At 52.3% G+C, this 23,027-nt stretch overlaps 1 protein-coding gene across 2 annotated transcripts in view; it reads left to right on the top strand.

Moving 5' to 3' along the window:
• The first annotated feature begins 11 nt into the window (after positions 1-11).
• LOC146302782 (storkhead-box protein 2-like) overlaps positions 12-23,027 on the top strand; it is a 28,914-nt gene continuing 5,898 nt past the window's right edge. The window contains exons 1-2 of one of the 2 annotated variants that reach the window (XM_084697239.1): positions 12-352; positions 20,093-20,245. In XM_084697239.1, coding sequence (XP_084553365.1) covers positions 25-352; positions 20,093-20,245 — 481 coding nt within the window. In that variant the 5' untranslated portion in view covers positions 12-24. Of the gene's footprint in view, positions 353-9,325; positions 9,753-20,092; positions 20,246-23,027 lie in introns of those variants that run through there. The other variant, XM_084697240.1, reaches the window with a different exon arrangement.

Raw genomic sequence — 23,027 nt, 5'->3', positions numbered from 1 at the left:
AGAGGGTAAATACGATAGTCGAGAATGGAGTCTTTCCTGCAGATAGCCCCCCACTCATTGGCCATTGTACTGACTCGGGTGGGCACGGCGAATACTACCGGAGTGTCGGAAAGCGATGAGCTCCCACGGCATCACACCGGCTATGAGATCTTTGCTGATTTTAAAGCCGAGAACATGCAGCACCTGTGGAACCAGCGGGTCTCAGATGCGGTGTCAGAGACGTTTTTCCTGGGCTGGATAGACGAACACGTGCTGTTGATTCAAGGGAAAGAGGACCATCTGGAGGTGTTACGAGAGGGATGGATGCGGAGGTCCCTGAACCCACCTCGAGGGTTCCACATCAAATACCTGGGTAAGCTGGACTGAAGAACTGCATGCCACCATGTCACAACAAACTGTCGCAATGCCAATGTTGTGCCATCGTATGCTTATTGATGCTGTGCATTTAACGTTATTCACCATGCACACAGTACCCACTTACCCATTTTAAGGCAGGGTGCACTCAGTATCTACAAGAAAAGTGGAATTAATGTACTACCTCATTATATAAACACAAGCCCTGTAGGGCCAGGACATAGTGTGAGGCCTATTGACAACGTTTTTAGTCACCAGGAAACAGTTAAGAGATGTTGAATGGAACCAAGAAGGGGTGGGCCTGTTGTGTGGTCCCAGAATCAGTCAGCTGTAACCCTGGCCTCACTACCCTGAACCAGTGTTTGTGGAGACAGACGTCTGGGATACATGGCCTGGCTGGTGCTAAGCAGTGTTCAGATTCAGTAATGTCCTATTGTCTTCAATGTCAGTACTGTATGTTAGATCATGATCCTTCTGCCATAAGTCAGAGATAGACACACTCTTGCACGGATGCATACTTGAATACACAGAGATACACACGCATGGAAGTGGACGACTTGTATGAAGAGTGTACAGATTGGTGTTTCTCAAGTTTCAGTTGTTATAACGGTTGTGACCAAATTGTCATTTGGTCTTTGACACATTCAGAGCTACCGTGAAGCTGCACTGTGGGTCGTTTTAGAAGTCTTCTTTTTACGTCACAAACCGGTGTTGTCAGTGCTGCCGGCTGGAAAAAAAAAAGAGCTTTATTCTCTCTGAGCATTCCTCTTTTCTTCTCCTCAATCAGAGCAGAAACAAGCAACACACTCTGTCTTATTCCACAGCCCACAGGCCACAGGACAAGTTGTGTCTCCTCCTAGTCCCTGTCTGTCCACACTCCAAGCCTCACTGCCCTGGTCCCAACCAGGCTCTCCATCTCCTCCACCCAGCTGCCCCGCAGCCAACTCATAATGAAGTGTGTGTTTGCTATAATGCGCTGTTCATCTGTGAGCCAAGTTATAAGAGGATGAAATTTGGATTTGTGGGGTAAGAGTGCATGTGTGTGTGCACGTGCGTGTGTGCACAGTGGGGAAAGGTGATGGGTTCCAAGAGGAGAGCTGGCCCTGCTGTTTCCCATTGACAAGCTGTGGATTGTGTTTGTGTCCCAGAGCGTAACAGAAACTTCCATGTTGCAGGAAGGTGAAGGGCATGGATATAGACACAGAGTGCCCCTGCCTATAACAAGGTAGTAGTGCTATCTGGTTCTCAAGGTCTCCTGCTTGTCATGTGTTTGTTTCTCTGCTGTGCAGTCTGTTGTAGCTTATTCTTTCAAGAACCCCTAAATCTTTCTGTTCCTCTAATCCTGGTTGGCTAAAGGGCAGTAAACAGCTAAGGTCTGGACCACCTCCTTCCAGATACAACCGACTAACCTCTCCTCTCCCCAGTCTGATGGTAACTGGAGGAGCTGTGGAATGTCTGCTGCCTTTGTAGTTGTAATTTGTCACAGTATCAAATTACATAAACTATCATATTACTCACCCCCTCCTTGCTCTTTCTGATGTGCACAAAAGTTCAATGCACACACACACACACACACACACACACACACACACATACATACATACATAGACACACACACCTACACTTATACCCACGCCTATTCTCTACATAATTACAGTTCAACTGGTAACAAATAGAAGAGAAGTAGTCTGTCATCAGAAACAGCCCACCCCCCAGCCCAACACAGGAGGCTGCTGCTGCTGTGGTGTGTGTGCGTGCGTGTGTGTGGTTTGTGTGTGTTTTCTCTGCAGACAGGAGGAGGGGCCTGCGTGTCCCAGCTCTTCGTAAATCTCTCCTCCCCTCATCTAAGCCTGTATACCTGCCAGCTGGCTTCCTACCTCCAGGCAGGTAGATTCCAGGCCCCCCATCCTCCTCCTTAATGGTCTCTCTCTCTCTCTCTCTCTCTCTCGCTCTCTCTCTCTCTCTCTCTCTCTCTCTCTCTGTCTCTCTCTCTCTCTCTCTCTCTCTCTCTCTCTCTGTCTCTATCTCTCTCTCTGTCTCTATCTCTCTCTTTCTCCCTCTCTGTCCTCCTTGTCTAAGTCTCACCCTGCTGGTCTTCCAACACAGCTCTCTCTCTCTCTCCCTCCCTCTTCTTTCTCCCCTAGTCTAAGTCTCCTTCTCTCTTCATGTCCCTACCTGACTCCGTGCACCCCCTTCTCTCCGACTCTGTGGTAACGTCAGGAGCCTTTGATGGCCCAAGGAGGTTATCGCTCGGTGTGGTACTGCCTCCTAGAGGTAGGATTCTGTCAGGAGCTCCTCATTTTAAAACCCCACCAAAGAGCCAGTGGGCGGGCATCCGCAGACTGGGTAAAGCGACTGTATGAACGTGAGGAGGTTTGGGGCTCCAGTCAGGATGGAAGAGGGTCTAGACACTGGATGACGCCTGTCCCCGGAGGAGCTGAACACGACTGACGTGTGTGAGCACGCCTCGTGTGTGTGTGTGTCTCACGTGGAGCTGGTGGCGGTGGAGGCAGGCAGGTGGTATCCAGGTAGCTGGCCTCTGATCTGGGAGGTATTTCCAGGAGGGAACACGCTGAAAGCCACTTAGGATCATCCCCACTAAGGCCGTTCAAGGCTGGCCTGCTGCTGTGTGGAAGCCCCCTGCTGGTGGTTGAAACCTTCTCAGTCTGACACCTGCACTTGGCTCAATACTACACCTGACTCTTGAATACAGCCTCTTCTGCAACATTACGCCGAGCTCCACTATCATCCATCTGAAGGTCATGCTGAGTTCTTCTAAGGTTATCTCATGTTGTCGAGCGCAGTGTCAATATTGGACGCGGGGTTCCTTGTATTTGAATTTTAAATGATCCTGATCGAGAGGACAATCGTAACATGCACGTTCTACTCATTCCATCTCACTACTATCTACTAATTGGAAAACAGTTGCTTACAAACTATCTTCAGTTGACCGATGTAGGGAAGGAGAGTTATGTCGGTATTCGAGAGGTGTGTCAGTATTAGAGGGAGTCACATTGAACCTGCTAGTCTGCGTGTGTCCACTAGGTGTCCCAGTTGCATGTGCCTCCATCATGTGTCTCCTGCAGCCCTCTTGGCTGCTCGGAACAATCCGTGGTGCTCATTAATGGAGTCTGATGCAGACAGTGTTAAGAGACAGGAGATGTGACTGGTGCTGGTTCAGCGCTGGGTTGGACCGCCTGACTTGTCATCCTGCTTTTGTTCCTGTCTGTCTGTCAGTCTATGTGTCTGTCTGTACGGCAGTCTGTCTGTCTGTCTGTCTGTGTCTGTCTGTCTGTAGGGCAGTCTGTCTGTCTGTCTGTCTGTGTCTGTTTGTCTGCCACTCTGTCAGTCAGTCAGTCTTAGGGTTGCCAACCGTCCCGAATTGTCCGGGACATCCTGAATTATGGGTGATTTTGATTTGTCCCGTCAGGCAATCCCGTATTCACAACCTCGCCGGCCAATAATGGGCTATTGTAAACGTGCCAAAACTCACGCAAATGTTGCTATGGGACACGGTTGTTGCTTGTTGGTGACAGTGTGTGTGAACTGGCCGCTGGTGAGGTGAGTGTTATCGTCTGTCAAAATGAGCAGTGAAACTGCAACGAAAAGAAGACTTTGCAGCTATATAAAAGAAATGGGGAAGCCAAAAGGTCATGGGTAAAAGCAGTCGCCAATGACGCAAGGAAAGCGTTTGCACAGTATGCCGCCAAGAACTATCCTTTAGCCATGGTGGCGAGGATGATTTAACTCGCACAGTAGCCTAGTGGTTTGCCAAAATTACACTTAAATGAGTAGGTTTATGGTATGGCTAATGAAACCTTGCGATTTCCATTATTGTTGGTCAGATGTCACCTGGAAGAAAGTGTCCCTCTTTTGGGGTTGATGAAGTTGGCAACCCAAGTCTGTCTGTCTGTCTGCCGCTCTGTCAGTCAGTCAGTCAGTCAGTCAGTCAGTCTGTGTGTCTGCCGCTCTGTCAGTCAGTCAGTCTGTGTGTCTGTCTGTCTGCCAGGTGGTTGTCTGGTCACTCTGAGTTTCACACACCCACAATGTAGTTGTCTATCTTTGACATTGTCTTCTGTAGTTGTGTAGGCAAGAGTATTATCTGGCCTCGCAACGACAGCTTTCTCGCTCTCTCGCTCTCTCTCTCTCTCTGATAAAGATTTGTTCTCTAATCTTCACTTCAGTGTCCAGTAATCCTCAGTATTGGTTCAAAGCTAAAAGGAATCTATATCCACAAGTGTGACCCAGTTCCTAAAAACTGTCACTGGAAAATGTAGTATCCAGCCTGGACTGAACCATTTGGCTGGGGGTCTGTGTGTGTGACTTGGAGCTAACCACTTTGGCAAAGAGAGCAGGGGTGGACTAGTAGCTGTTACAGAGAGGGTTGTGTAAGGCAGTCGTATTCCTTGCGCGTCTGTCTATGTGCGTGGGTCCTTGTCAGTATTTTCAATACATTGTGAGAGGTTACAATAAATGACAAGCTGAACAATGACCACCAGGGGATCTAGCTCCTGTCAGTGGTCGATGGTTCCACAGAGGCCATGCTGCCTTCCCGTCCCGCGCTGCCTGGTTATCCAGCTAAGCTCGTCTGCTGTCTGACTCACATGGAACACACAGACCAGGACTGGTCTGGTCATGTCCCAGTGAGTCAACCTGCAGCCTGCCACGGGCACACACATTACTACTGCTCGGACCCAGCACACATACACACATACACACATACATGTATATATGCAGGGTAGGACATTTACATAATATATGTATATACACACAGACACAAAGGCAAAAAGACAAATACATAAACACTAAAAGGCGCGCACACACACACACACACACAGACAGACACTAAAAGACACACACACTCACAGAGACACACACTAAAAGACACACACACACACTCTCTCACTCACGCAGATATCTGCTGTGTTTGCTGGGCCTTCATTTCCGACCCATCGTGAGTCTTGGCTCTCACACTGGACACGACCATGGGAGCTGCATGGTGAATGGCTACACACACAGGAACCCCTTGACCAGTCAACCACACACACATGCCAACACGCACACACACACACACACTTCAGAGAAAGTTGCGCAGCCCACTTACCAGGCTGATCTCAACGAGAAGCTTCAGTCGGGGTAGCTGTCGGCATGTCACTGAAGACGCCGTTTTAGAGACAAGCTTCTCTCTAATGCCTAATGTACTCTGGCAGGACCTGTGTGTCCCCGAAGCCTATTTCAGGCCCTGTCTTTTGTCAACGTGATGGTGTGTGTTTTTTTCCCGGAGGCGTGTAATGTGTGTGGGGCCCAATGTAGACGGAGGAGTGTTGTCCTTGCTGATTGGAGAGCGATTTTGTGGCTCTGCCCAGTCGGGCCGCGGTCGTGCCGGTTTGCCGTCGGGGGATTGGATGTTTGGAGCGGGTCCCCGTGCGTGTTGGACAGCTTCATACGGGCGTGGAGTTCTGCTCTAAGGAGAGAAGCAAACATTCCATCCCTCCAGTTCCTTCATCAGCCACGGAGTCTTTTATCATGCCTCATTGGCAGACACAGGCCTCGTTAGCGAGTGGATAAATCTGGATTGTTAATCTCTCGCACATGTTCCACAAAACGGTGTCATGTTGTTTTAAATCCTGGCTGACTGCTCGGTGAAGGCCCGAGACGGGAACCCTCCAAACCTCAGACTGTTCTGGCCAGTAAGATGCTTGCTCCCTGCTGTCTGGGAGACCTACAGCCAATCAGGGAGTCTTAAATATGACAAGGCCGTGTATGAGCAGCGAGGGAACATATTTGTGTTTCAGAGCAATGGTTTAGGGGCCGCCGGGGGACTTCCAGATGATGGGGAGGGTCGGGATGTTTACATACGTGTGTGAGAGAGAGGGAGAGAGAGAGAGAGGGTGGGGGGAGAATAGAAGGGAGGAGGGGGCTGAGGTGGGGGGGGGGGGGGGGGTGCTCTGATAATTCCGACCATGTTTGGCTGAGCTTTGAGGAGAGGTGCTCGGCAACAGAGCGTGTCACAGCAGAATGGTCGGTGGTGGTGGTGGTGGTGGGGGGGTGGGGTCACATGGTCCTTGGTGAGGTCACATGGCAGATTGACTGTGAGGGAAAGTATGCGCGAGGGGGAAAAGGTTGTGTGGGCGTGTAGTCTCTGCATGCTTGTCATCACGAAGAGGCCTGACATAACAGGGGCTGTAACACAAGCCATAACGAACACCAGAGGTCCATCAGATCTCTGGGCCCAACGCCACCATCTCGGTCCAGCCCACCCTGTGTGTGTGTGTTTTATAGTTGTTTGCTGGCCTGTTGTTGTAGCAGGGTCTGACTGTGAAGTTGTTTTCCTGCACTGAGATAATGCCAAAGTCCCAGAATCCATCCCGATTCCTGATTGGGTGGAAGTTTTGCTGTGCTGAGGAAGTGAAGGGTGAGTGACATTGACCTTCACCAGGTTTGGTCCCTAAGGGCCTCCGTAGTGTGTGATTACGGGGAGGTGTAATACAAAACGGGGTCTGGTTAGCCTCAGCCCTGACAGACACACCCACCCGCACGCACACACACACACACACACACACACACACAGAGCTGGAGGAACTACCAACATGGATACCTGAGTAATTTAAAAACCTTTCTACAATGGATGCTGCATCAATGTCACTGGTGTAGCATATTAGAATGGTAAATAAGTTGCTGTCTTTATCCACCCAGTCTGACCTCAATTCCATTCTCTCAACACGTAGTCAACACTACGGCTGTTGACATCGTTGGAAGCTACGTGCAGCGAGCTAGTTCCGTTCTTTAGCTTAGCCTCCTTGTTTGCGTTGTCTGTTTGACCACAGACAGACAGAAAGGGTGGCGATGGCGTATTTGTCGTCGACCTAACGTTGAAATGGCACAGAGATGTACAAGAACCTTCCAAACGGGCAGGTCTTGTCAAAGAGGTTGAACATGTCGCCGTCTCGCTCCACCTAGTCACGATGACATCAGTTCTACCCCCAACCCCCGGCTCTACCCTGAACCCCTAACTTTCTCCCTTCCTCTCCGACCCTAAAGCCCCTACTCCCTAACGCTACCCCGCATTCCTTGCAATCCAACTACATCCCTTACAATCTTCAAATCCCCTGGCATATCTGCTCCTGCGGTGTATGATGGCTCCGCAGAGGAGAGAGGGGGACAAGAGGTATGAGGAGGAGGAAGGTGTGTGGAGAAGAATGGTGACCCCTGACAGGAGCTGCATTTCTCTCTGACATCACCTCCTGAAACCGGAGAAACCGCCTGGGCCCGCCCACCACGATTAACGATTGGCTCACGTCTAAACTCTTTCATGTGCACAGATGTCCGACTTTGGCCAGATCTGCCTCTTTCAGCCAGATTTGCTCGTCTTTCTCTCTCATTTGATTGGCCGGTCTCTTCGCTCTGGTCTTCCCCCCCGGGTCGGATTTGCTCCCCGGTCTGTCCTCCGGTCTCTCTCCTGCCGGGGGTCTCCGGCTGCATTCCAGAGGGGAGGCCGCCGAGGAAACTCACAGGATCCTGCTGGTGACCCTGCAGGGGGGAGGGGGGGGAGGGGGGGGGGGGGAGGAGCCGAATGAAACTCAAAGAAAGGAGAAAGTGGAGGGACAGCATTGCAGCCCTGTCTCTGCCTCTCTCTCTCTCTCTCTCTCTCTGTCTGTCTGTCTCTTTCTCTCTGTCTCTGTCTCTCTCTCTCTCTCTCTCTCTCTCTCTCTCTCTCTCTCTCTCTCTCTCTCTCTCTCTCTCTCTCTCTCTCTCTCTCTCTCTCTCTCTCTCTCTCTCTCTCTCTCTCTCTCTCTCTCTCTCTCTCTCTCTCTCTCTCTCTCTCTCTCTCTCTCTCTCTCTCTCTCTCTCTCTCTCTCTCTCTCTCTCTCTCTCTCTCTCTCTCTCTCTCTCTCTCTCTGTGTGTGTGTTGCAGCGTAGTAGTGAATGAGGTGGTCCAGAGTGACAGGATCATAGTAGCGCAGCTCAGCAGAGCTCCTCCCCCTCCCCTGGCTGACTGACGGGCTTCCTGGCCCCCCCTCCTCCCTCTCTCCCCTCCCTCTCTCCCTCCCCTCCTCCTCCTCCTCCAGCGCGGCGCAGCGGCAGAGGAGGATCAGGACAACAAGAGAGCGAGCGAGCGAGAGAGAGGCAGGCAGGCGGTAGAGAGAGTGCGAGAGCGCGAGGAAAAAGAGAGAGACGGCCGGAGGATAGCCGACGACACAAAGACAGCGAGAAACGCGCCTTTCTGCCTGACGCTCCGGATTCCTTTTTTTTGGGGGGGGGGTTGTTGTTTCTTTTTGGGTTATGTGCGGGTCCTTCTCCTCATTTAGCCGTGTGTATCGGGCTCCCATCCTCCATCGTCCCTCCACACAGGCACGGTAGAGACGCTCTCTCACGCTCACACACGCGCACACACACACCCACCCACCCTTTCCCGGCGGAACGGCGGCCGCGGATGTGTACGCCCGACGGAGGAGCGCCGTCGCCCGCGGACGGACGGATCGACGACGGCGATTGGGCGCCGATCGAAGGAGAAGAGAGGTAGCCGTTAGCGCTGGCTCCCGAGCCGTGTGCCTTCACCCCCCCCCTCCTCCCACCCTCCATGGCCGCTGCCTGCGCTTGCAGCCTGGTCTCTTTTGTGTTCACGGCTCTCCCTTAGCCCAGCCCTCCCCTCTCTCCCGCCCGCCTTCAACACAGCTATTGTCTGGATCCGGGGGGCTCTCTCACGGTGCCCACCCAACCCCCGAAACCTCCAGACCACGCTGCCCTCCCCCTCCCCCCCCCCCCCCCCCCCCTTCTTCCCTCATCTCCATCGCCTGCCTCCTTCCCGCGCGGCTGCCTGGCTGTCTGTTTCAGGGCCCAGTGCTGGCCGGGTTTACACGTGAAGCTGCTGATGCTAAGCCTGGATTAATGGCAGGCGCGGGCTGACGTTGGCTCGGACGGCACCATCTCCCACCCCCCCCCCGGGATCACGGAAGGAACCCCAGCGGACGGCACCAAGCCGAGCTCGGCTCGTCCGCCCCGTCTGCGCGTACGCGCGTGAGAGCGAGTGTGTTCCAGAGAGAGAGAGTATGCGTGTAGCAGGCAGAGACAGCGAGCGTTAAAGGGACGTCAGTGGCAGGGCGCCCGGGCCATGTGTCTGGTGTGACCTGGCGGAGGTGTATCTGGGAGAGAGCCTGGATGTGGAGGCGGAGGTAACCCCCCGCAGGTCCTCCCAGCCCCGCCCGCTGCCCGGGGCGGAGCCAGCATGAAGAAGACTCGCAGCACCACCCTGCGGCGCGCCTGGCCCAGTTCTGACTTCTCCGACCGGGCCTCGGAGCGGACGCGCTCCCGCAGCGAGAAGGACTACCGGCTCCACAAACACAAACACTACCCCCCCCAGTACCTGTGCCAGTCCCCGCCTGGCTACGTCACTCCAGGTGGGTCACACTGTCGCGCTGGAGATGCTACACTCGCACTGCTGCGTACGTTTGTGTTTGTGTCTAGGTGGACTAGATACTATGCTGGCAGCGTGTGTGTGTGTGTGTGTGTCTAGGTGGACTACAGATACTATGCTGGCAGTGTGTGTGTGTGTCTAGGTATACTACAAATACTACGCTGTGTGTGTGTCTAGGTAGATTAGATACTGTGCTGGCAGTGTGTGTGTGTGTGTGTAGCAGGTGGATTACAGATACTATGTTCTCACTGCTGTATGTTTGTGTGTGTCAAGATGGACTACAGAATATGCTGGCAGTGTCTAGGTAGACTGCAGGTGCTATTCTTGTACTACTGCGCGTTTGAGTGTGTGTATGTGTAAACTACGTACTATGAGGATATAATGGAGTTATAATTTCAAAGTCCAGGAATTAGGAATTATTGTTGTCTCTTTTAGAGCAGTGTCTGGGCTGTTTGGGGAATGTAATGTAGAACTAGGACATTACAAGCTTGGACACACTGACATGATCCAAATAAATACCTAGACAGGAACAGGAACTGACACTTAAAATGACACCCCATCAAAAAGAGAAAATCCAGTGTTCAGGTTGGTAGTGCTGAAATCCCAAGAGGAAAACCAAAACGTCGCTAACGGAATGACACGCTGATTACTATTCATGCGTTTTATGTTCATAGGGAGACATCGCCTTCTTAGGATACAGTTTTATCATGGGGGGAAGAAATTCTTTACATTACTCTGCTACTTTATTCATACGTGTTATTATGATATCTCAAATTGTTAAGATGATATGAACAGTTCAGTCTCAGACTTTTGTATCCCACTTAATGTGGCTGATGACAGTGAGTGCTGGCTCGAGCAACACCTGAATAAACTGCAAATCCCAGAATGCCTCTCTGGCTTCAGAACCAGGATGTTGTGTCAGGTGACGTCACCACAGAAGTGTGTGGAGCATTGGAGTGATTTAACACAGGTCTTTAATGTGTCCAGTGGTGACAAACTCCTGGAGCTAGTCAGATTCTGAGGTCAAACTGTCAGGCAAGGCAGGGAGAGAGGAGGGAAAAAGAGAGAGAAGACTGCCGGGATGTAGAGAAAGAGTGTGTGTGTGTGTGTGTGTACCATACAGGAAGCCCATACAGAGGGTCTGAATGAGGAGAGTGAATGGAGGAGGAGCCAGGTCCAACAAGCCCACATGCTCTCGAGGCTCCTTCACGTCTCCTAGCAACACAGCGGGTCAGAGGCTAGCTGACATGGCCATTGTTCAAGAAAAGTGTGAATGAGGAGCGAGCGAGAGAAGGAAAATGATGGATAGATAGATAGATAGAAAGATAGCAAGATAGACAGATACAAGATAGGTTGATAGATAGATAGATAGACAGATATGTTGATAGATAAGTACCATAGTTTCTCAGTCAGAAACACTGTCACACACCCCTCCTGGCAGTGAGGCAGCTGACGGGGATATTGGTTATGCTGGGGACCCCCTCAGTAGCGGCTTTGGGGCCGTCTCACAATTGGCTGTATTGTTAAGAGATAAAGAGGGCAGCTTTAGCGAGTGCAGAGCAGAGCTTGAAACCACTAAGCTGGGCCCTGTGTGCCGACTTAACCAGCAGAGGAAACGACTGGTTGCTCTCTCCTCAGGACTGTTGCTGTGAGCTGCCCTCTCAGAGAGACCCTCTCGAGCAGTCCTGGTGGGCTTGCTCTCTCTTCTGTCTGTCTTCTGCTGACAGGCCTGCTCTTCTCTCCCTGTGTTTTTGGTCCTTCCCGTCCAGATAAGGCAGCTGCCATCTCTGTTCTGATAGGCCCACTCTCTGCTCTCTTCTGGAAGTTTCTCACAGTCCTCAGCGTGGCATTTTGAAGAAGTGTCGTAGTGAAAGCCCACCTCGACATCGGTCGACTTCATGGACTATGTTGGACATTGTCCCGTCCAATTATCCAACCTTTTATGGCTTAACCCTTGTGCTGCCTTTGGGTCACATGACCCAAAGGTTCATAACGGCCCATCGTTGTGTTTACCCAATTTTTACCCAATGCAAAAACAAATACAAATTATTTTCTTTTAACCTTCGCAATGTGGGTGGGTCTGAGACACAGGCCAATGGTTAAAAGAAAACGCTTCACTTTGTTTTTGTATGCGGTAAAGTTGCCGCAATACGACGGTGGGTCACAATGATAACACAAGGGTTACGTAAAGATGAAGGTGATAGTTGAGGAAGTGGATGAGATGACAGGAGGTAGATGAGAAGGTATCAGGATGTGGAGGTGGATAAAGAGATATGAGAAGGTATCCGGAGGAGGATGAGGAAGTGGAGGTATCAGGAAGTGGATGAGGAAATGGATGAGGAGGTTTCAGGAGGTGAATGAGGAGGTATCAGAGGGTGGATGAGGAGGAGCAGGTATCAGAGGGTGGATTAGGAGATGGATGAAGAGGTATCAGGAGGTGGATGAGGAGGTATCAGAGGGTGGATGAGGAGGTGGATGAGGAGGTATCAGAGGGTGGATGAGGAGGTGAATGAGGAGATATCAGGAGATGGATGAGGAGATGGATGAGGAGATATCAGGAGGTGGATGAGGAGATGGATGAGGAGATATCAGGAGGTGGATGAGGAGGTATCAGAGGGTGGATGAGGAGGTGGATGAGGAGATATCAGGAGATGGATGAGGAGATGGATGAGGAGATATCAGGAGGTGGATGAGGAGATGGATGAGGAGATATCAGGAGGTGGAGGAGGTGTACACTCTACCAAGTTAGTTGGTCTGCCTTGGGAGCGATGATGAATGAAGAATAGTCTGTACATGTTCACCCACCACACACACACACACACACAGATCTCAGCATCACACGCACATCTAATCTTGTCCAATTAACACAGATTCAGCTGCAGCCTTAAATAGAATGTCAACTTCTAGAGTCCCAGATGACTATAAGTGGCCCTCTCTCTTCCCTCGTCTTCATCTCCCTCTTTCTCCTCACCTCTTCTTGCTCTCGCTCATCTCCCTTGAAACCTCTGTACCTGCTCCTTGTCTCACCTTTCCCTGCTCTCTCTTCCTCTTTCTTATTTCCTATTCCATCTGTAACCCCCCCCCCCCCTCTCTCTGCTCCCCCTCTCTGCTCAAGATCCCAAACTCCCAACACAGTAAAAGGCCAGTATATCATCTTGCTTACAGGTTCAACAGAGGTCCTACTCCTTAAGAAAGTTAGACCAGCCCACATCGTCTGACTGGTTCATGCATGAAGCTAAGAGGTGGCAGTAATGAGTGATTGAATATGTTGAGCTTAGAAGCCGTATTAGCTGCAGTAAAGAGTGACTGATTCAAGTCCTGGCATGATGTTGGCCTAAACATCTTGGTAAGTAGGATGTATCTAACTGCCTGAGCCTGAGGGACTCTGAGGTGAGGTGGCATACCTCTGTTGTTCTCTCTCCTTTCCTCTCTCTCCCCCCCCCCTCTGTCTTTCCCCCTCCTCTCTCCTCCAGTGTTTTTCTGCAGCCCTGCTCAGAGGGAGGTCTAAATGTGGACAGGTTTATCTGACCTGATTCTGGTTGAGGTTGCAGACTTGGTCGATGTTACTGTTATAAAAGCTGAATTCTCCTCTTCATCTCCCCTCTCTTCTCTCCCCTCTTTCTTTCTTTCTTTCCTCTCCTCCCATCCTCTCTTCCCCTCCTCCCCATTGTTTGTCCTCTCCCTTTCTTTTCCTCCCGTGCAGCCAAAGCGGTGTAGCAGCGATGCATGCTGGGATGTGTGAACTTGTTAACCCTGTGCCTCTCACGGCGTTGCAGATGCTGACGCAACGCCCCGCCCCCTTCCTGCAAAAGCTGTCACTGAAGCTCCTCCCCCCTCTCTGTGTGCCGAGCCCTGGGATACCCACCCACTCATGGCCCCGTGTTCCTCTCTACTCCACACACACATGCTCACTCGCCGGCACATCGCACGCACACACGCACACATGCATGCATGCACACTCACACTCTCCTCCCGCAGCCTCATGGCTGCTCTAGCTTCAACACTCAATGCTCACTCACTCACACACACACGCGCTCCACTCTCACAGTCTCTCCACCAATCAGCCTCTGGGAGCCCTGGCCTGGTTTACTAAGGCCCCTCCCCCTTCTCTCCCAGGCGTTTTGCTTGCAGCAGCTCAGGCTATTTCTGTTCCCCTACACACTGTGGCACGCTCCCTTAATGATGCAGGAAAATCCTTAGCAGCTGGCCAGTGTGTGTGTGTACACTGTATGCATGTGTGTTTGTGTGTGTACTGCATTACACGTGAGGAACACAGAGTACTACTGCAGCTTAGTAACATTAAAGCCAAATCGGAGGTTTCTCTGCTTAGAAAGTGGATCATCTTCGTGGAGAACTTGAGTGGTATTCAATCCCAGTCTTCTATCCCAGCAGTGCTGTCTATGTCCTCTATCTAGCACTGCTGTCTCTGTCCTCTACCCAGCACTGCTGTCTCTGTCCTCTACCCAGCACTGCTGTCTCTGTCTCTACCCAGCAGTGCTGTCTCTGTCCTCTACCCAGCACTGCTGTCTCTGTCCTCTACCCAGCACTGCTGTCTCTGTCCTCTACCCAGCAGTGCTGTCTCTGTCCTCTACACAGCAGTGCTGTCTCTGTCCTCTACCCAGCACTGCTGTCTCTGTCCTCTACCCAGCACTGCTGTCTCTGTCCTCTACCCAGCACTGCTGTCTCTGTCCTCTACCCAGCACTGCTGTCTCTGTCCTCTACCCAGCACTGCTGTCTCTGTCCTCTACCCAGCACTGCTGTCTCTGTCCTCTACCCAGCACTGCTGTCTTTGTCTCTGTCTCAACCCTGCAGTGCGGTCGCTGTTACTACCCAGCACTGCTGTCTCTATCTCAACCAAGCAGTGCTGTCTCTATCTCTCTATCCAGCACTGCTGTCTCTGTCTTTTTCTCTGTCTCAACCCATCAGTGCTTTCTTTGTCTCTGTCTCTACCCAGCACTGCTGTCTTTGTCTTTGTCTCTGTCTCTACCCAGCACTGCTGTCTATGTCTCTACCCAGCACTGCTGTCTCTGTCTTTGTCTCAACCCAGCAGTGCTGTCTCTGTCTCTATCAAGCACTGCTGTCTCTGGCTTTGTCTCTGTCTCTACCCAGCAGTGCTGTCTATGTCTCTACCCAGCACTGCTGTCTCTGTCTTTGTCTCAACCCAGCAGTGCTGTCTCTGTCTCTATCAAGCACTGCTGTCTCTGGCTTTGTCTCTGTCTCTACCCAGCAGTGCTGTCTCCGTCTCTACCCAGCATTGCTGTCTCTGTCTCTACCCAGCAGTACTGTCTCTGTCTCTACCTAGCACTGCTGTCTCTGTCTCTACCTAGCACTGCTGTCTCTGGCTTTTTCTCTGTCTCTACCCAGCAGTGCTGTCTCCGTCTCTACCCAGCACTGCTGTCTCTGTCTCTACCCAGCAGTGCTGTCTCTGTCTCTACCCAGCAGTGCTGTCTCCATCTCTACCCAGCATTGCTGTCGCTGTCTTTTTCTCTGTGTGTAGTGTACCCAGCACTGTTGTCTCTGTCTTTGTCTATACCCAGTACTGCTGTCTCTGTCTGTCCTCTACCAGCAGTGCTGTCCATGTCCTGGACGTCCTGCTCCCTGACCGGCCCCTCGGAGCATAGGCTATGTAGAGCAGCAAGCATTAGCGGCTTGGATTAGAGGAATTGATAATCCAAACGCCAGAGAGAGGAAGCAGAGTGTAAACCATAGAAGCATGGCTTATTAACCCCGCCAAACCCCTCATCCATTCAGCTCTCATGTAGCTGTTGATGAGGTCAGAAGACACACCAGAGGAGAAGCTGATGACAGGTACACAGAAGTCTTTTGATTAGTTAGAACAGTTGGCACGGTGGAAGAGACCAAACAATCCCAAACAGAGCTGTGCGTTTCCTGATTTGCAGTGCGAGTCTTCAACTGCAGCCACACTCTAACTCCATCTAGTGTCAGAGCATGTAGTAATGCACACATACACTCTCTCACACACACACACACACACATTCGCACACACACTAACAGAATGGCCCTCACCAGGTGCGAGAGGTTGGGAGAGGTGGAGTCTGGAATGTTTACACTTGCTGAGTTGAACTTTATTCAAGTGCCCCACCTGTCTGCGTGTGTCCCCACGAGCGTTACGGAGATGAGCCGACTGTTGTCCTTTTCTCCAGGACCACCACGCACCACCATCTTTGACTTTCAGGTCTCGGACCTGTTCTTCAGCATTCTCCCGGCTCCATGTTTCCTCACTCAACTTTTTCTGCTGCCAGTAGAGATGAACCACCCCTCCCCCGCCACTAGCTGCCCCCTCCCCCCCTTGCACCCACTTGTTAGATGATCAGAGCTCCCCCTACTCTGTTCCACAGCCTCCTTCACCTTTGTCAGTCTGATGAGGCCTCTGTCCCCCTTTTCTACACAGCTAGTTCACACACACACACACACACACACACACACACACACACACACACAGGCGAACACACACACACACACAGGCGAACACACACACACACATTGTCCTTCCTCTTTGACATGCTAATACCTTGCAGCATAAAACTGGTCAATCTAGTGTCCCAGTCAGTAGCTGGATCTGAGTTCTGTCAGTCTGCCGAGGAACAGTTCTGTCCGTCTGATTAGGAACAGTTCTGTCCGTCTGATTAGGAACAGTTCTGTCCGTCTGATTAGGAACAGTTCTGTCTGTCTGATGAGGAACAGTTCTGTCCGTCTGTCTGCATGTGAGGAGCAGTCATGTCTGTCTGCTTTAGACAAGCTCTAAGTGGGTCATCGGAACCAGAACAGACCGGGCTCTGACCAGCTGGACGCTGTGCTGCAACCTCCCTCCCTCTTTCCCTCCCTGCTCAATCCCTCCATCCCTCGTACACTGATGCTGCTACACCTACTGCTGGAGAGGACAAGCAGACATGTAGGGTAGGTAGAGAGAGAGAAAGAGAGAGAGAGAGAGAGAGAGAGAGAGGGGGGGGGGGGGGAGAGCATTGAAGAGGGGGGAGGGAGAGAAAGCTTGCAGAACAGGCGTTAGGTGCAACTGGGGATGCGTTGCCATAACAACGCTTTCGGCAGGCCGCCCACAAGCTTGTATGTCAGTGGGCATTACAGAGAGAGAGAGAGGGAGAGAGAGAATGGGAGGGAGAGGGGGGAAAAAAACGAGTGCATAGTGAAGCAGGACGTGATTGGTCACACCCCCTTGTCTTTGTGTGGAGTGGAGCATGCTGGGAAGGCCCTTGAGTGAATGCTCATTTGTGTGTGAGAGAGAGAGAGAGCAAGAGAGGAGCGCGCGCGTGTGTTTGTGTGTGTGTGTGTGTGTGTGAGGGAGGGAGGGCGGGCTCACGGCTGCAGCTAAAAGAGCTGCCTCGGGATCTGCCTGGATTAAGCCCAGGAGCCGACCGAATCAGCTAAGGTACTGCCAATCTTCCTCGTCTATCTCTTCTCCGTCGCTCCCCCTCTCCTCCTCTTCCTTTCTCTCCGCGCTCGGAGGACGAGTGCGGCTGGTCGGACTGAAGCTGCGTAGCTTTGCGGAGGGAATGACAAAAGAAGGGGGTGGGGTTAAGCGGGAGGTGCATGGACAAAGGACGGTGGCAGCAGGATTGTTTACTACCACTGCAGTAGCAGGCAGGCAGGCAGGAGCACGGCTCTCTGCTCTGCCTCGCTCTCTCCCCCTCCCTCTCTCTCTGCCTGTCTGTCTCTCTCTGCCTGTCTGTCTCTCTCTGCCTGTCTGTCTCTGTCCCTCCCTATGGACAGCCTGCACAGTAATGGAGGGAAAGAAGCTTCAGCTAGCTGCCTCATAGTAGCCTCAGCTAACTGCCTAACATCTTCTTTGCCTTCTCAGCTAACTGCCTCAGTGTCTCATAGCAGTCCTAGCTAGCAGGCTCAAAGCATCTGCACTACAAAATGGCTCTGGTCTTTGCTGTGCTCTGTAGTATGGCTAGTGTAGCAGGACTTCCAGACTGTTCTACACCAGACAGATCACATCCTCTCAGACTGTCTCTTAAGCTGAACAGTAAAATGTCTGATTGACCAATAGTTTGTTGTTAAAATGATTTATGAATCAACAGCGTAAACAAGAGCAGAGGACTTTACAGTGCCTTTCAGTGTACTGCTTTCTCACTCCCTCTCTCTGTCTCTCTCTCTCCCCCTCTCCCTCTCTCTGTGTGTCCGAGCTGACGTCTGAAAGCTTTCTATTCTCTCTGGTTAGTCACACTTAGTTTTTTACCAGGGCTTTTCTTTCATAAAGGCATGCTGCCTGGCACTTTGTGTGTTAGGGGGGCTAGGAGGGTATTAAGTTCACTCCATGGTCACCTTCTCCATGGGGAGTGCTGCACAGTTGTCTGTGGAGGTGTGTGAGTTTGTGTGTGTCGATTGGGGGGGGGGGGGGGGGTTGGCTGCAACTGTTCCCACAAGGCCCCTGCAGCTGTGTTCGCGTTTCTCTCTCCCCCTCTCTTTCTCTGTATATCTCTCCCCCCCCCCCTGTCTTTCTCTCTCTCTCTCTCTCTCTCTCTCTCTCTCTCTCTCCCTCTCCCCCTGACCAGTCCTGGCCTTGTGTGCGTCGGAGGCCTCTGCGCGTTTCTCCACTCATCTCAACATGTCTGCTGTCTGCTAGCTCCGGAGCTACACTGCTGCTGTTTTTACAGCTCAGCTTGAGCGCACTAGCATCACATCATACTCTCCCTCCTCCTCCTCCTCCTCCTCTCCCCTCGCCTGCACGCTCGCTCGCTCGCTCATCTGGGTAAATGGGAATGAGGTCACTTCCTCCTCCCCCTCCCGCTTTGCAAGACGGAGAAGATGGAGGCCGGGTTCTCTGAAGCAGCAGTCATGCTCTGCTCAGATCCTCTCTCTCCCGTCTGTCTGCTGGGCTGTCTGTCTTCGAGCATGTCTGGTCTAGCTTGCTTTCTGTCCAGCAGCCAGTCAGTCTGGACGTCGGTCTGTCTACGAACCCTGTCTGCCAGATTGTATCCAGACTTTTGGTCCATTGTGTTACAGAACTGTGTTCTGTGTGTTTGTGTGTGGTGCTGGTGTCAATCAATAGGATTGTGAATAACGTGGAAGTGTGGCAATGGAACAAGTCAAACTAACATGAAAACAGTCGGTTGTAGGAGGTGAACGAGTCTCAATCGGCCGGTGTTACGTCATTCGGTGGAAGCTAAAAAACGACGTCAAGGATATTTGTAGCGGTGTTCTGTATTTGTATATTGTGGTCTGTGTGTGTGTGTGTGTGTGTGTATGTGGGGGAGGTAGGGAGAGAATGCGAGCGAGAGAAACAGGACCGGTGTCCCTCGGCAGCTGTCTGGACCGTGGTCTTCTGATGGTCAGCAGGCTGGTCCTGCCAGAGAAAGGGCGGTGTGGAGCCCAATGCGGGAGCACACCTGTTGGCCTAGCAGGTGTTGGAGGAGGAGGAAGGGAGCGAGAGGATATACTATATAGCCTGTATTACACTACAATGGAAACAAATTGTGAGGGCAACCCCAGAGAAAGGAGAAGGCGAGGAGGAGATAAATGAGGAGGAGATAAAGGTGGAGGCCGGGGGGGGGGGGGGAGAGAGAGGGAAGAGGTGTCTCTAACACCACCAGGCCACCAGCCATGTGATGATCAGGATGATGATGTCATGGGGGAGTTGCCCTCCTGCTCCTAACTATTGCAGCACCTGGATACAGGCTTAGCTTGTTTAGCGTTCTTCTATCCCCATGGATACAGGGCAGGGTAGTGTGTGCGCGTGTGTGTGTGTGTATTTACCTTTGCCAGGGTTCTGTTCAGGTTAATCAGCTTATCCTCACCCTGACAGGACACTGGGTTCACTCTCACAGAAACTGTGCCGTCTTAGTCTGTATGGTCCAGGGCGCACGAGAACCACACCTCACCATGTGCTAGCCGGAACCCAGAACCCCCGCGGTCTGCCCTGAACGTCGCCGAGCTGGCCGACGGCTTTTTCGGTGTGTGCAGCAGGCGCCCTTTGAGGTTTCGTTGAGGAAGCTTGCTTCCGGTGGCGCCCCGCGATGCCACCGAGGGGCAGATCTTTGACTTTGAAGACGAGAGTACAGCTTCAAGCTCAATGAAGCTAGTTAGGAGCTAGTGGCCAGATACCATTTTGGAAGACGTTTTTTACGAGCCCGGTTGTTTTCTTTCTGTGAGCTGGCTGTTTCTTCATTGCTGGGTAGATTTGAGGTTGGGAGCCTATGGTGAAAAACTGGTTTCGGACAAAGAAGCAATTTGATCTGGTCTTGCCTGGCTTGGCTCTGTTATTCCAATACAACACAGTGTAATGTTTACATAGCCCGACAAAGCCTGCTGTCTAACCCTGCTGCGTTTGTCTTCCTGCTCCAGGTGATGTGTCTCCTATCAGCATGTCGCCCATCAGCCAATCCCAGTTCATCCCCTTGGGGGAGGTCCTGTGTTTGGCCATCTCCGCCATGAACTCTGCCCACAAGCCTGTCACACAGGAGGCCCTCACGGAGCACCTGGCAACATGTTTCCCAGGTAACTGAAACTCACCATGACACCGCTGAGTCTGAGTCGCTCTCTCTCTCTCTGTCTCTCACTCTCTCTCTGTCTCTCTCTCTCTCTCTCTCTCTCTCTCTCTCTCTCTCTCTGTCTCTGTCTCTCTCTCTCTCTGTCTCTGTCTCTGTCTCTGTCTCTCTCTCTGTCTCTCTCTCTCTCTCTCTGTCTCTCTCTGTCTCTGTCTCTCTCTCGGTCTCTCTCTCTCTCATTTCTTTTTAATGTTCTCTCTTTTTCTCTCCTTCTCTTGTGTCTCTCTCTCCAGCTATCTGTCTATATCCATTTTGGTATAGTGTATTAAGTATTGATCGCATGTGCCCTGTAGTTTGCCTATCTGTCCGTTGTGTAGAAAGTGCTGAGGCTGGGCGGTTCCAGTAGAGTAGCTGGAGTAATATCACACGGGTCAGCTGGTCTGCAGGGGTTGCTATGGCATTGAAAGTGGGGGTCTGTTCTGGACGGTGCGCTAGTGGTCAGCATGTGACAACACAGCAACACTTGATTAGATTTTCCTTTGTTAAGTTTCTGCACATGGCAGCTTGTCTCGGAGTGACAGAGGGTCTTCTCTTCCTGGTTGTTCCTGACTGTGCAACAAACCACTCTCCCTCAATCTATCCTCTCTCTCCGTCTCTCTCTCGATTCCTCTACATCTCTGTCCCCCCCCCTTCTCTCCCTCTTCTCTCTCTCTCTCTCTCTCTCTCTCTCTCTCTCTCTCTCTCTCTCTCTCTCTCTCTCTCTCTCTCTCTCTCTTTTCTTCCTTCCTTTTTCTCACTTTTTCTCTGTCTTCCACCCTCTCTGTCTTTCTCTCGCCCCCTCTCTTTCCCCCTCTCTTCCTCTTTTCTCTGTCTCTTGCTTACCTCACCTCTTTTCTTTCCCTCCTCGCCTCCCCAAACTGCGACTCCTCCCTCCCTTTCCTCTCCTTTTGTCCTATCTGCCTCTCCTACCCACCATCCCTCTCTTCCTTCCTGTCCCTCTCCTCTTCCTCATCCCTCTCCTCCTCCTCGTCCCTCTCCTCCTTCTCGTCCCTCTCCTCCTTCTCGTCCCTCTCCTCCTCCTCCTCTCCTCCTCCTCCCTCTCCTCCTCCTCCTCCCTCTCCTCCTCATCCCTGTCCTCCTCCTCGTCCCTCTCCTCCTCCTCCCTCTCCTCCTCATCCCTGTCCTCCTTCTCGTCCCTCTCCTCCTCCTCCTCTCCTCCTCCTCCCTCTCCTCCTCATCCCTGTCCTCCTTCTCGTCCCTCTCCTCCTCCTCCTCTCCTCCTCGTCCCTCTCCTCCTCCTCCTCCCTCTCCTCCTCATCCCTGTCCTCCTCCTCGTCCCTCTCCTCCTCCTCCTCCTCTCCTCCTCCTCCCTCTCCTCCTCCTCCTCCCTCTCCTCCTCATCCCTGTCCTCCTCCTCATCCCTCTCCTCCTCCCTTTCCTCCCCATAATCCCTCTCCTCCCCACATCTCCTCTCTACCCTCTTTGCGTCCTTCGCTGTGCGTCTCTTCTCTTTATCTCTGTCTGTTTCACCTCTCCATCTTGCAACCTCTATCCCTCCCTCCCTCTCCACCCTCCCTCTCCTTACTCCCTCCCCACCTTGACTCTCCTTACTCCCTCCTCTCTCCCCCCTCCAATCCTGTTTCCATTCCTTGGTCCCAGAGTAAGGTCTTCATGTAGCAGAGAGCCAAGTCCTTTGCCAGTCAGGAGAGGGGGAAAAAAACAGAACAGTGTTTGTATTTCAGATGACCTACCCCTTTATTAGATAAACAGAAACGCACCCCATCTGCCTCCTCCTCCATCGTCCAATCCAATTTCTCCCCTTCCCGGCTGTCCAATCAGGTCCCCTCCGCCGGCTCAGTGCTGAGTAGACAGCTTTTCCCCCAGACCCAGCCCTCGGAGAGGTCACCCTCTCCTCCCCACGCCAAGGGGAAGGGACGAGCCGAGTGGATGTTGTCACGACACCCAGACGGAGACAGGCTCCTCGTCAGCCAGGGCTACCGAGGCAGGGCTTCCCCCTTCTCCTCTGGTCGCCAGTCGTCGTCGGGGTGACTTGCATCATGTCTGCGCGGCTCCCTGAACCATATGATGTAATGGCAGGCAAGCCCAGACAGTCAGGCTTCCTCCCCGTCTCCAACACTCACCGGAATGGCGCGTCTCGCCCGCCCGCCGATCTGAACGGCCGTCCGTGGGGCCGCACCGAGCGGTGGGCTGCGTGTTGTCTGGCCTGCTCTGCGCGGCACAGACAGTGCTGTCCCCTACCCCGAGAGAGTCACTCTGGGATGGGGGGGGGGGGGCTGCTGGGGCCACAGTGACAGGGGGAGGGGAGACTCCTGGGTTATTAGTGTGTAGTACGCTGCGTGGAGTATGAAGTGTATGGTGTGGACAAGAGGAGCGTGTGAGCATCTGGTGTGTCTGTGTGTGTGTGTGTGTGTGTGTGTGTTTTAGTCTGGCAGAATTGCATCATGCCGGCCAGGCTGAGAGGGCACCATGATGTAACGCTCAGTAATACCACCAGCACTCTGACTGGCAGGGAGGGGGTTTAGAGAGAGTGTGTGTGTTTCTGAGTGTCTGTGCATGTGTCCGTGTGTGTGTGTGTTTCTGCTTGTGTGTGTATGTGCACACACGTTTTGGCATTGATCTTCCTGTCTACCATGGTGATCACATGCTTCTCAAAGCTCACCAGTTAGAGCTAACCACTACAGTACAACACAATACCCTGCCCACCGTATAGTTATTAGCCAAGAGTGATGCCGGGAAAAACGTTGTCATCTATATCTGTCAGATACTGGAAT

This window comes from Hypomesus nipponensis, chromosome 1 (assembly GCF_054491055.1).
Source record: "Hypomesus nipponensis isolate SF chromosome 1, ASM5449105v1, whole genome shotgun sequence".
Classification (NCBI taxonomy): domain Eukaryota; kingdom Metazoa; phylum Chordata; class Actinopteri; order Osmeriformes; family Osmeridae; genus Hypomesus; species Hypomesus nipponensis.
Note: the sequence above shows the minus strand (reverse complement) of the source record. Positions and strands in the feature narration are given on the sequence as shown.